The sequence below is a fragment of the Portunus trituberculatus genome, chromosome 35, assembly GCF_017591435.1.
Source record: "Portunus trituberculatus isolate SZX2019 chromosome 35, ASM1759143v1, whole genome shotgun sequence".
NCBI lineage: Eukaryota > Metazoa > Arthropoda > Malacostraca > Decapoda > Portunidae > Portunus > Portunus trituberculatus.
The window spans coordinates 9079139-9093879 of NC_059289.1; the positions used below are offsets into that span (position 1 = coordinate 9079139).

Genomic DNA, 14741 nt, shown 5'->3' on the forward strand with positions numbered 1-14741 from the left:
AAATGGATTGAGAGAGATGGAGTGTTAGGTGAAGAGCAGAATGGGTTCCGTGTGGACAGGAGAGCTGAAGACAATATGTTTGTGGTGAATGAATTGATTGAGAGAAAGAAGAAAGATGGTAGCAAGTTATACTTAGGTTTTCTAGACATAGAGAAAGCATATGATAGGGTGAACAGAGAAATGCTAGGTAGAGTGCTAGAAAAGATTGGGTTAAGTGCAAAGATAGTTAACATAGTGCAAAGTATGTATGTGGATACAAGAGCTAAGTATAAACTAGGAGATGTAGAGACAGACTGGGTGAAGAGTGAAAGAGGAGTTAGGCAGGGTTGCATATTATCACCAACCCTCTTTAGCTTATATACAGAGGAACTGGCTGCTAGATTGAGGAGAATGAATGCAGGTGTAAATGTGGGTAATGATAAGATATGTGTGCTCTTGTATGCAGATGATGTTGTTGTTATGAGTGAGTCGGCAGAAGAGCTTCAGAGTTTGCTTGATGTTGTAGATGGGTATGGAAGAGACTTTGGAGTGAGGTTTAGCAGTGAAAAGAGCAAGGTAATGGTTGTGAATGGGTCAGAGGATGAGAGGAACTCAGTGTGGAGACTAGGTGAGAATGAGATGCAACAGACAGATGAATACAAGTACCTGGGGATGTGGATGAGTCCGGTTGGCTGCGTGAAGACAAAGAATGAGAAGATAAGCATGGTGAGTCAGTGGGTAGGTCGGCTAGGAAGTGCAGCAAGGATGAGAGCGAGTAAATATGACGTGCTGCGAGAAGTTTGGAAGAGCGTGGCTGTTCCGAGCATCATGTATGGTATGGATGTGATTGCATGGAATGAAAGTGAACTAGAAAAGTTAGAAATAGGGCAGAATAGAGTTGCAAGAATGGCACTTAATGCACCTAGATATGCAGCAGTAGAGGCTCTTAGGGAGACATGGGTTGGAGCACTTTTAGAGAAAGGTATGTAAAAGCGACCCTACGGTATAAGGCTAGGTTAGAGCGAATGAATGATGCTAGAATAGTGAGAAAAGTGTTTCTGTGGAATGTCAGGAGTAGCAAGTGGGGAAAAAGTGTGTCAGGATGGTGGTGAAGAGTGGTCTAATAGCTAGTTGGGCTTTTCAGCAGGTAGAAGGAAGGCACTTAGAGAAGGACTGGAGTATGATAGTTAGAAATGGAGATGGTAGAGAATGGGGTGTAAGGAAGTGGAGGAGTGAGATAGACAGAGTAGTGAAAGGTGTGGGACTGAGTGACTGGAGGAATAGGATTGAGCAAAAGAGTACCTTGGAATGGTATAGAGAGAAAGAGGCCCCAATGTATGAAAAGTGGTATGATGGAAGCCTGGGTGAGGACCTTCTCTTCCGTGCTAGGGCACAGTGCATGGATGTGAATGCAAGGAATTATAGATGGTCTGAGTCCCGCAAGCAAAGTGTGCCAGATGTGTGACGTGGGAGAGGATGAGACGGTGGAGCATGTGGTACTGGAGTGTGTGAAGTATGTCAGAGACAGGTATGAGATGATGCAAGTGGTGCTGAGGGAGCTGGGGCATGACAGAGTGGAGATGACAGGAAGGGAATGGATGGTGGTGCTGCTGGGACTCTGTGGGGAGACGAATGAAAGGATGATTTGAGGCTACAAAAGAGTTCCTGGAGAGAATATGGTGTGCTAGATGCAGGAACTAGTGGTGTAAAAGATGGTGATTGCCCTCTTTTTTTTTTTTTTTTTTTTCTTATTTTCCCTACAGGTGCTGCCAATACAAAGGCCTGACTCAGAAGAAATTCTGCGTCACCTGTAGCATCAAGATCAAGATCAAGATCATAACTGTCAGCTTTCTACTTCAGCTACACTTGACAATACCTTCTTAGTTTGTGTTCAGTAGTACCTATTCTCTAATGCATGGGTATGATCCACAACAAGAAAGATAACAGACTACACTGTATCTCCCACAACATGGTATCCCATGTTCTGGCATCTGGCCAAAAAACATCTCCAATAATTTTACTACTTCATCTTTCCCTCCTATATTTCATCCTGATGGCACCACTGCCATCTCTTCTGTCTCTAAAGTTGAACTCTTTTCTCAAACCTTTGCTAAAAACTCCACTTTGGATGACTCTGGGCTTGTCCCTCTCTCTCCTCCTCCCTCTGACTATTTCATGTCATCAATTAAAATTCTTCATAATGATGTTTTTCATGCCCTCGCTGACCTAAACGCTCAGAGGGCTTATGGACCTGATGCTGTCCCTCCTATTGTTCTCAAAAACTGTGCTTGCACCTTGCCAGGCCAAACTCTTTCAACTATGCCTATCGACTTCTACCTTTCCTTCTTGCTGGAAATTTGCCTTCATTCAGCCTGTTCCTCAAACTATCGCCCCATAGCTTTAATCTCTTGCTTGTCTAAATTTTTTAAATCTATCCTCAATAGGAAGAATCTACGAGTATAAACATCTGTCACTTCACAATCTTCTATCTGATCACCAGTATGTCTTCCGTCAAGGTCGCTCTTCTGGTGATCTAGCATTCCTTACTAAGTCTTGATCATCCTCTTTTAGAGATTTCAATGAAACTTTTGCTGTCATGTTACACATATCAAAAGTTTTTGAGAGTCTGGCAAAAAGCTTTGATTTAAAAACTGACCTCCTAGTTTCTATCCTTCTCTCTGCAACTTTATCTCAAGTTTCCTTTCTGACCATTCTTTGCAGCCTTGGTAGACGGCCACTATTCTTCTCCTAAATCCATTAACAGTGGTGTTCCTCAGGATTCTGTCCTATTAATTATTAATGTTCTATTAATGTTCTATTAATTATTAATGGCCTTCTTAACCAGACTTCTTGCCCTATCCACTCCTACGCTGATGATACCACCCTACATCTTTCCGCGTCCTTTCAAAGACGACCAACCCTTCAGGATGTCAACAGATCATGCAGGGACGCCACAGAACACCTGACTTCTGATCTCTCTAAGATTTCTGATTGGGGCAGAGAAAACCTAGTAGTTTTCAATGCCTCAAAAACTCAATTCCTCCGTCTATCAACTCGACACAATCATCCTCTCCTCTTGAATGACACTCAGCTGTCTCCCTCTTCCACACTAAATATCCTTGGCCTGTCCTTTACTCATAATCTTAACTGGAAACTTCACATCTCATCTCTTGCTAAAAACAGCTTCTATGAAGTTAGACATTCTGCGGCATCTCTGCCGGCTTTTCTCACCCCTCCAGCTGCTAACTCTGTGCAAGGGTCTTATCCGTCCTTATATGGAGCACTCTTCGCATGTTTGGGGGATTCCATTCATACAGATTTATTAGATAGGGTGGAATTAAAAGCTTTTTCATCTCATCAACTCCCCTCCTCTGACTGACTGTCTTCAGTCTCTTTCTCACTGCTGAAAGGTTGCATCTCTTTCTATCTTTTGTTGCTATTTTCATGCTAACTGTTTAGCTGATATTGTTAACTGCATGCCTCCCCTCCTCCTGCAGCCTCGCTGCACAAGGCTTTCTTCTTCCTCTCATTCCTATTCTGCCCAACCCTCTAATACTAGAGTCAACCAGTATTCTCTATCAGTCATACCTTTCACTGGTAAACTCTGGAACTCCCTACCTGCTTTTGTATTTCCATCTTCCAACGACTTAACTTCTTTTAACAGAAAGGTGTCAAGACATTTGTCCCACTCCTTTGACTACTTCTTTCTAATATTTCATGGAGGCTGCAATTCTAGTGGGTCTTTTTTTCTAACATAGTTTTTTTGCCCTTGGCAGTTCTCCCTCTTATATTAAAAAAATACAATAAAAAAATAAACATGTGCACACTATTACTAACTAATGAGGTAATTCTACAAAATGAATAGTAGCTACATACTGTTTCTTGTATCAGTGCTTGGCTACAAAGTGGTAGCATTTTAGGTTGTCTAGTGAATATTATTTCAGGAGACTAAAATGCAGTAGTCATATCTACTGACCAAATAAATGACAATGAAAATTAAGGAAAAATGCAGAATAATTCCATAAACCTGAGTTTTACTGTTTAAAATTTTTATATTTTGAAAACAAGTCATTCAGTTATAATATCAAGCAAATCCATACATGTTTATAATTTATCTTATACACTAAATTTTAACAAATATCATTAACTATAGAACACAGACATTCTGTACATGTGTATTAAAAATAGGAATTGTATCCTGCAAAGACTTAAGCTCTCTGTAGTATCACTTGCTAGGCCTGGACACCAAGAAGGCCTGTGCTAGTACCCTATTTCCATTTATTTGTATGTCAATACTGAAATTCTTACTGCTGCAAACAGATATTTCTAAACAATCTGACTTTGGACAAAGCAGTTTGGCAATTTCTTAAACTTCTTGATATATTTGAAATCTTAGATAACACAAATAAATAACTAAGGGTCAACTGTAGGAGACTACAAGTTCTTAATCAATCAATCAGTCATACATTCAAGGGAATTTCAACAAATCCAGAGAAAATTTGAATTATAGATGACACAAGTGACTATAGATTATTTCTAAAAGACTACATTTTTTTTTTCTTTTCCAATATGCTCACATGAAGTTTTACTATGAGTTTCTACAATTCATACAAAACATATACTTGCTGAACCCAGCAACTGAGGTGTGGCACGTGTTTCTAATAAGCAAGTCCTGCAACACCTCAGGCTACTGTGGCCACTGCTGGAATGGTGTGGATGACACATAACTGCAATAACAAAATGTCACCACTTTAAAATGTGTATTATTTGATAATAATTAAAGGGAGATACAAAATAGTGTTATTTGATAATATTATTAAAGGGATATACAAAATCATAAAGTTCATTTATACAAAAAATGGCAGGTTTTTAACTGCAACTCATGGAAATTTTTCTTTTACAAAAAGAAAACATTGGATTCTTTGAGCTTAAGTATATGAAAGGAAGCATACACTTGTATAAGGTAATGAATAAAAAATGACTATCAGATAGATCCTTAAATGGTAAACAGAATTGTACTGAGGAACCAAATGAAAACGGAACTTGTTAATAATGATTATAAAAGATAAGGCATATACACTAAAAAATAAAGAGCTTCTCCTCACCTCATTTGGGGTCGTGGTCCTGTTGGAGGCTGGGCTGACTGGGATGAAGGAGGTGGCAAGGAAGCAGGAGCAGTCCCAGTCTGAGGGGTATAATTGGCAGGGTATTGTTGGCCACTAGGATACTGCTGAGTGTATCCACTTGGCTGACTGCTGGGCACCCCATACCTGTCACAAGCAAAGAACAGTTTTGATCAAAATATATAAATCTCATTATAACTATTTCCTCCCTCCACCAGTGACCATGACAAAAAAGTCTATCTATCTATACATCAGACTGGCAATCCAGTGTGGTACGGCACAAACAAAGCACTACATACAGTGGTACCTTGGAGTACGAACGTTTTTTAATACGAACAACTTGGAGTACGAACAAAAAAATTTTTTTTTTTGCATTGGAGGACGAACTTTGCTTTGGAGTGTGAACAATAACAAACGCAGTCAACAGATTCCGCGCAGCACTGAGCGATCAGATGACTGCATGCTGGGGCACCAAGCTGCCTCAGTGCCTCAGGAGTGTTGTTTGCAGTTGTTTCGTTGTTGTTTTGTAGTGCCGGGGATAATAATACTAATTTTTTTTAGTTATTTAGATCATTGCCTGGCGTAGCAGCACACATGGTCACGAGACATACAGACAGACGTATGGAAGATTCTAGAAGATCCGAGAGGAAGAGAGAGTACAGGGGATCCTCGTGATTCAACCATTCGCAGTTCGAACTATCGCCAATTCGAACTCAGTTAATTAATACCCAGTCCTCAAGGTTCGACCGACTAACTCACCAATTTGACATTCATATCTCGCGCGCCACCCTCCTGGTCAAATCCGCCGCCACCACAAATTCGTCCCCAGCCCGCCAAGCGGAAGTGTAAACCGACACTACCCTGTGCCGCACAGATTGGGCAAAAAGTAGCGGATTGGGCTACTTTTGAAGGGTATGAGCTACTTAAATTCATAATCTGCTACCTGCAATTTTTTGGGCTACTTAATTCATAATATGTTTGGGCTGCTTGATGACATTATTGGGCTACATTTGCAATTTTTCTAAATGATAACAATAATAATGATGTTATTAACAACATTAATAAAAGTAAGAATAATAATAGTAGTAATATTAACCGTGACATTGAGAACAGTGTAGTTATGGTGCTTTTTCCTTTTTTGTGGTGAGTAGGCAACTGATGACATCACTCTTCTCTTGCCTCACCGTACTTAAAAAAAATGACTTACTAGATAATATAAATCTTTAAAAAAAAGTGATGCAGAGGAAGTGAAAGGAAAAATCTTTAAGCCAATAAGAATAATTAAGTTTTGTTAAGAAGAAAAATATTTTGGTTAAATTTAGGTAAGAATGGAAATAATATATATATATATATATATATATATATATATATATATATATATATATATATATATATATATATATATATATATATATATATATATATATATATATATACAGTAAGGTCTCAGTTTACGTCAGAGTTACGTTCCTGAAACATGACATAAGTCAATTTTATACGTAACTCGAGTTTCCGTACATTTCAAAGCATATTATTGAGTTTTCAACCAATCATTGTTTATGGTCATTCAGGTAAGTTAAAGGTTATATTGTTATATTATTTACAACTATGTAGGAATATGAAACACAAGCTTGTTTTTGTTGTTGATTACGGCCACGAACGCGAAGGACTGCAGGTTGCCGAGAGGGGTGGACGCCTGAGGCCGCCAGGAGGGTGGGCAGGTCGAATGTTGTGACGCCCAGGGCGGACAGCTGGGAGCGTAGTGCAGTGCGGTGGGAGTAGAAGCGTGGGCAGCGGGGCAGGAAATGCAATAGGAAAGAGCAATAGGGATCAGCAGACAGGCGCAGACAGTGCAAGTCAGCTGCGAGTGTCGTGTGGCCCAGGCGAAGGCTGCGGAGTTGTTAGTGTTGTGATGGGTATGCGAACCCTCAAGGTCGTCAACCTCCTCGTTGTCATGGTAACGGGCTTCCCATTTTCTTCTTCCCTCCCTCACACACAGCTGCTGCCTCCCTTCTCATGTCTTTTAATTATGTCCTCTTTTTCTTGTAGCATAATGGTTTTCCTTTTCTTAGCATCACTGCTGTCACTAAGAAGTTTTCTCTTTGGTGCCATTGAGCAAGATACTAAGAACTTGAGTCAGTAAATGCAGAAGTAGGACAACACTCTTGCCAGGGGCGATGGTGTGGTGGAACTGAGGCAGGGTGTTATTGTATTCAAGCGTGAGGTGGGTGGTGTGGCGGGCAACCACCAACAATAACAATAAATCCCGCACTTTACGATTTATAAATTTTCAATTTTTTTAATCTTAAATTGCCTTATAGTGGACTGACGTAACTACGAGTTTGACGTAACTCGAGACCAACGTAACCCGGGACTTTAATATATATATATATATATATATATATATATATATATATATATATATATATATATATATACAGGCAACCCCTGTTTAACGAAGGTTCACACAATGAAATTTCGCTACAACGAAGATTTCATTTTACTACCATCTGCTCGTTTAACGAACACCAAACTCACTTTAACGAAGTTTTATCCAGGTAATTTTTTTCAAAATATCACGCATATCATGCAAGCTGACAGGCTTTTGAATATACCAGGAGCTGCTGGTACTAGGGCCTGCCTCAGGAAAAATCCTGAGACCCCTATAGAATAAAGATCAAGATCAAGATCAAGCCTCTCGTGGACAACACGTGCAACATTCACTACCCAGTCAAAACATAACAGCGTCAGCAGCAGCTTGTCTTCCCTAGCTCAACTTACCACCAAAATGCCCTGCAATTGGTCTAGTGTTTGTAAGAAAACCAGGAAGTCTCTTACTCTCCAAATGAAGCTAGATATTATTCACAGACACGAGAGGCCAGAAAACTATAGCAGTGCTGGCCACTATCTTGACTCCATATTATACTGTCTCTATTTTCAAGTCAGCAGACTCTATTAAGAAGGCTGGTGAGACCGTATCTTCCTTGCAAGCTAAAAGAACCACCTGAACTCGTGACTCTACAATGGATAAAATGGAAAGCCTTGTGGAAATGTGGTACATAAGTTTTGTATGCAGTACAATGATGCGCACTTTGTTTACATTCCACAGGTTGCCGGTTAGTGTCTTTCCCGTTTCACTCTCCCTCCCTTCATAAAGTTAAGATCATCAACATTATAAAGTTACATACATACATACATTAGTGTACATTATAATGACTTAAATTAAACTACCTAAATGTTTAACTTCATAATTTTTACTTTCATTAAACCTTTTACTGTACTATGATGCACTCTCGCTTTGCTTACTCTCAATGGAAGTTCAAATCAGGAGTTAAACTTGTTATAATCAGTTCGCTTAATGAAGTTTCGCTTAACGAAGTGTTTTTTAGGAACGTAACCCCTTCGTTAAATGGGGGTTGCCTGCATATAAATATATATATATATATATATATATATATATATATATATATATATATATATATATATATATATATATATATATATATATATATATATATATATATATATATATATATATATATATATATATATATATATATATATATATATATATATATATATATATATATATATTATTACGTACTTGATAGTTAACTACTAAAATATAGGGTCATTATATTGTGTATCAGTGTCGATTTTCACGTTCGCTCGTTCGTTTGTTCATTCATTCATTCAAGTCGTATGCTTCGCCACTTCATTAACTGTTTTGAACCTGTTCAAAACTGCCTCGAAAGTGCCCCCTTGAAGCTGACGTAGCAGAGCCACGCTGACGTCGAGGCAGTCATTCGCTGAGCTTGGTGATGGGAGGTCAACTTGTCCGAGGGCTGAGAGCTGATAAGTATTTGTACCTTCTCACCCTACTTGCACTCGCTATAGTTCACACTAGGCATATTTGTTTTGGTGTTATTTTATGTGTGTTTCCACCAGTGGTCGGAGGATTCTGTATTTTTTCTATGTTCTGTGCTGCTATTATGCCTGTTGTGTCCTTGTTGCTCTATTTGATTGTTTTGCTGGTGTTGGTCTATCCTGCTACCTTTAGCAGATTAGTGTTCATATTACATTATACAAACTCACACCTTGTTTCAAGTGCTTTCTCTTGGGACCTGGGTTGTTGCGAGGTGATTAATGTTTCCTCTCGTGGGCGCTGTGGTTCACTTCGTAACATAACATTTGGCAACCTCGCCAGGATAGGCTGACACCATGCTAATGTAACCTTTTCTAAATTACATGTACTATATAACCTTGTTAAAATTCTATTTTGTCGTGATGTCTACTCGTGTTGAGACTGATATTCCTCCTCTTCATATCATTACACAAACTGATGCTCGTGCCCTCGTAGAATCTGCTCCTACCATAGAACAAGTGAGAAATTTAAGTAAGCCTGAGTTATTGTTAGTGGCTGAAGCTCTCGGAATTCCAAGTGACCTTAAGTGTAAATTCTCTCTAATTGATCTAATCTGCCATAAGATGTTTGGCACTGTCTTGTATGAGGGTTGCAGGGTTGATAACGCAGAGTCTCAGAATCTCAATGTCCCTTCTAGCCAGTATGGCTATCGTGACGAGGTTGTTGATGAAACGGTCATCCATTCTAAAGAATTTATTGAAGAGCAGGCTAGATGGGAGCATGAACTGAAGGTTATGGAACTGAAGCTAAGAATGGAAAAGGAGATTGAGATTGAGCGTGAGAGAATTAAATCAGAGTATTACAGAATTGACAAAGGGGTCGTCCACACCCCTAGTATTTTTTATTCATTTGACAAATTCAAATTTGTACCCCATTTTGATGAGTGTGCTGTAACAGAGTTCTTTGAGAGATTTGAGAAAACTGCTTTTTGTATGAACTGGTCTAAGGATAGTTGGTCTGGTTTAGTGTTAACAGTACTCAAAGGGAAGGCCCTTAAGGCTTATGACTCACTTTCCACTGATGCTGCTGCAGATTATGATACCTTGAAGCTAGCAGTATTGCATGCCTACGAACTTAGACCAGAGGCTTACAGGCAGAGGTTTAGAAATTGTAGGAAAGGGCCGCTTGAAACATTTGCTGAATTTTTGCGAACACTGGTGGATAACTTTAACATGTGGATACGTAGTGAGCTAGTAGGTGAGAATTTTTCGAGGCTTTCGGAAATGGTCATACTCGAGAATTTCATGAGTAAACTAGATCCTGATTTACAAATCTACTTAGCAGATAAGAGAGTAAAAAGCTCTGCTGAAGCTGCTGTTTATGCTGATGATTATTCTCTCTTCCGTAAAAACACAAATTATTCTAACACTAAAGCAGTTCCGAGTCCTCTATGTGATCACTCTCAGAACCCCAGGTGGACTGTTGGCAAGCCCACTGCAGCGACGAATGACTCACACGAACACATATTCACACAAACTTCAAAATCTACTCCCAAACTTTCCTGTACCTTTTGTCATAAGCCTGGACACTCTACAGAAAGATGTTGGAGGAGGTTAGGTGGAAGACCGGTCCAATTTGTTCGTGGTCTGGTTCCAGACCCCTCACTTTCCGAGGTCCCAGTGGTGCCTGCAGAAGATTTATGTTCTACCTCTTCTAAGCCTGTTGGTGTTTCAGAAGAGGTGAGTGATGCTGGCCATGAGAACTCCACAGTCTCAGGGGTGATACAAGCAGTGACTGCAGATGCCACGTCTGCCTCCTACTCACCTTGCTTATATTCGGGACTGGTGAAAGTTACGTCCTCCCAGCACCCGGTTCGAATACTTCAAGATACTAGATCTTCAATTTCCTTATGGGTGAGGCCTGATCATAGTGATATTTCTACAACAGAGTATGTACTTATCAAGGGAGTCACGGGTGCCATGACTGTTCCACTTTTATCTTGTGAGATAGACTGCAAGGTGTTCAGAGGCCCTGCACGAGTGGGAATAGTTGATAGTCTGCCTGAGGACGGTGTGGACCTCCTTTTAGGCAATGACCTAGTTAAAGGTGATGAAATAAAGACTCCTATTTTATCAGAAGTACCTGTGCCCGCAGATAAGGTTAAGGAGGAGAAGAAGGTGAATTTCCCGGTGTGTGTTGTGACAAGAGCTATGTTGCGCCTTCAAGAACACTGGAGACTCAAGGATGAAATCTCTACCTGATAGCTCACTCAAGGATACTGATCCCCATGATGATGATGTGCACTTAGCAGATACTTTCATGGGATCACTGGAGGACTCCCCACCTGTGTCACTAGAGGAAGTGGACGTGGAGAGGTTCAGAAGAATACAAAGAGAGGACCCAGAAATAGAGAAGCTATGTGTTACTGCTGCTGAAAATCTTGAGGAAGAGAAGAGTACCTGTTTATATTTAAGGGATGGGATTCTTTGGAGGAGATGGAGACCCCTTCATAGGAATCCAGACAGTGGGATGTGGGATGTTCACCAACTAGTGGTCCCAAAGGTGTGTAGGGAGGAGTTATTAAACCTAGCCCATACCACTCCATTTTCAGGCCACATGGGTATTCGCAAGACACTGGACCATCTGTGGGTGGAATTTTTCTGGCCTTGTATGGCAGCGGATGTGGCCAACTTCATAATGTGTTGCCACACATGCCAAGGTGTTGGTAATCCCAACCAAACCATCCCTAAGTTCCCTCTTATTCCCATTCCTGCAATTGAATCTCCTTTCTCAAGGCTTATCATGGATGTTGTTGGTCCTCTCCCTCCTACCTCAAGTGGTTTTCAGTATATCTTGACCATACTTGACCCATCAACTCGTTATCCAGAAGCGATTCCTCTCAGAAATATCAAAGCCAGAGGTATAATTAACCCATTTGCCCCGGAAGTTAGAAAACACGCACCGAGTTCCATCCGGGCAGCCCGCGCGCGCCAAGATTTGAAGCTTCAGTATTGAATAATCAATGTTTTAACCATAAACTCAATATATTCATCACATACTATATATCAGGATGTGTAAAAATATTTGTATGTTACAATACACTTCCCATTGCTATGCTAAAAAGGAAAACAATACAAAATTTTACTTTTTATACTTTATTACGTTTTTTTTTTTTTTTTTTTTTTTTTACTACAGTTCGGGAGATTTCTCCCTGAATCTCTTAGGTGGTGGTGCTGTGATGGCAGAGGTGGAGGGCTGTGAGGGAAAAGCAAAGGTGGAGGAGAGTGCGGTGAAGCCGGAGGTGAAGGGCTGTGAGGGAAAGGCGGAGGTGGAGGGGAGTGCAGTGAAGCCGGAGGTGGAGGGTTGTGGCCTGGTGGTGGTGAGGGTGGGCAGAGGAGGTGTCTTGCATTGGGTAGTGGGAAGTGGTGGCTCCAGGCATAGAGGGTGGTGGCAGTCCCTCACTACCCCTACTTCATCCCCACCAGGATCCTCAAGGATGGGCAGAGGAGGTGTCTTGCATTGGGTGGTGGGGAGTGGTGGCTCCAGGCATAGAGGGTGGTGGCGGACCCTCACCACCCCTACTTCATCCCCACCAGGATCCTCAGGCTTGTGGAAAGAGAAAGATAAAATTTAGATTTCATTCAATAAAATAAAGCCTCCATAATATATACAGTACAATATATAATTTGTTTTCATATAATTAATTATATACTTACTAAAATGAAGTACTCCAGCTCCGACACCTGGTATAAGGGCACCTTCACCCTCTTGCCCTCCATGACGAAAGATGAATGGAGCTTATAAAAATTAGCGCAATATATGGCAATCATAAATTGCCATATATAGTATTTCTGTCTGTAAAGATAGCCTAAAGCGTCTTGTATCAGAGTGAAGCATCTCATTTGCGGTAAACACTGTTATTTATTGTTGAAAAGAGTCCCCTAATATATCTAGCATTTGTATGCCAGTATGTGTAGCAAATGGCAACATATACCTGTCATGCAAAATATACATTATTTCAAACGCGAAATAAATTGCAGAGAGAGAGAGAGAGAGAGAGAGAGAGAGAGAGAGAGAGAGAGAGAGAGAGAGAGAGAGAGAGAGAGAGAGAGAGAGAGAAGCTTCAATATGTCAACACACACACACACACGATGTCTGAGAGATGTTAAAAAAATTTAGTTTCCCGCAAAGATGTGTTGAGACTTGGAACAGTTTGAGTGAGGAAGTGGTATCAGCAAAGAGTGTACATAGTTTTAACGAAAAATTGGATAAGTGTAGATATGGAGACGGGACCACACGAGCATAAAGCCCAGGCCCTGTAAAACTACAACTAGGTAAATACAACTAGGTAAATACACACACACACACACACACACACACACACACACACACACACACAGAGAGAGAGAGAGAGAGACTGGCGCGCGTAGCCACCATGACGTATATAAACGTCCCCAGACTGAAAGGGTTAAGGCTTTATTGGATTTTTGTTCTAAGTTTGGATTACCAAAAGAGATACAAACTGATCAAGGAGGTAATTTTATATCCAATATGTTCCAGCAAGCCTTGTCTCAAATTGGAGTTACCCACATCCGGAGCAGTGCCTATCATCCCGAATCACAAGGTGTCCTCGAGCGATACCACCAGACACTCAAGAATATGCTCAGGAAGTACTGTCTGGAACACACCAAGGATTGGGATCGAGGTCTCCCTCTCTTGTTGTTTGCTACACGAGAGGTACCTCAAGAGAGCCTGGGGTTCTCGGCTAATGAGCTTGTGTTCACCCATACCGTTCGTGGTCCACTGAGTCTTCTCAAAGGGGCTTGTTGGACTTGAGCCTGCTGAAAACAAAAACCTACTCCAGTATGTGCTGGACTTCAAGACACGCATAAGTGAGGCTTTGGAGCTGGCACATGACAACCTTAAGCTTGCACAGGGAAAAAATTAAACAATGGTTTGACCGGAAAGCTAAACAGCGAGAGTATAAAGCTGGAGACGAAGTTTTGGTATTGTTGCCAAAACAAAGTCAACCCCAGGCAGCAAAGTTCTAGTAGCATGCAGAGTCAGAGAAACTGATTACATGGTACAAACGCCTGATCGACAGAAGAAATACCAGCTCTGTCACGTAAATATGCTGAAGCCTTATCATCGTGCTTCAAACTCTCAAATACCTGTTTCTGCGCAATTTGTTACAGCCTCTCTCTTGAGTTCCAATTCTGAGGACACAGACTGCCTGCCTGATGTCGAGCATGACCTCCAAGACGGTGGCTGGATGGCAAAAGGAGACACCGAATCTATGTTCCTTTCAAAAGTGTCTCATCTCCCTCAGGATCAGATCTCTCAACTTAAGCATCTGTTTTCTTCATACAGAAATGTGTTTAGTAATGTCCCAAGGAGAACTAATTATCTCCAACATGAAGTGGAGGTAGGGAAGGCTGCTCCTGTCAAGTTACCCACATACCGTCTTAGCCCAAGACATGTAAGTGTGGTCCGGCAAGAACTTGACTATATGTTGAAACTTGGAATTATCACACCGTGTTAGTCCATGGAGCTCCCCTGTGACGCTGCAACCCAAATCCGATGGGAGTGTAAGATTCTGCATTGACTACCGTCGTGTTAACTCTCCAACAAAGACAGACACCTATCCCTTGCCCCGACTGGAAGACTGTATCGAGTGAATAGGAACGTCCAGTTACGTATCTAAACTGGACTTAAAGCAAGGATTTTGGCAAGTTCCGCTCACTGAACGAGCCAAGGAGATATCTTGTTTTGTG

The 14741-nt window shown here is 40.9% G+C and overlaps 1 protein-coding gene across 5 annotated transcripts in view; it reads right to left on the bottom strand.

The window, feature by feature from the left end:
• Positions 1-4011: 4011 nt before the first annotated feature.
• The window catches only part of LOC123513123 (protein TFG-like), a 32655-nt gene continuing 21925 nt past the window's right edge, over positions 4012-14741 (bottom strand). For 3 of the 5 annotated variants that reach the window (XM_045270007.1, XM_045270008.1, XM_045270009.1), the window contains 2 exons: positions 5085-5249; positions 4012-4706 (listed from right to left, as the gene is read on the bottom strand). In XM_045270007.1, the coding sequence (XP_045125942.1) occupies positions 4667-4706; positions 5085-5249 (205 nt within the window). In that variant the 3' untranslated portion in view covers positions 4012-4666. Of the gene's footprint in view, positions 4707-5084; positions 5250-12503; positions 12574-12683; positions 12741-14741 lie in introns of those variants that run through there. The other 2 variants (XM_045270013.1, XM_045270011.1) reach the window with 2 other exon arrangements.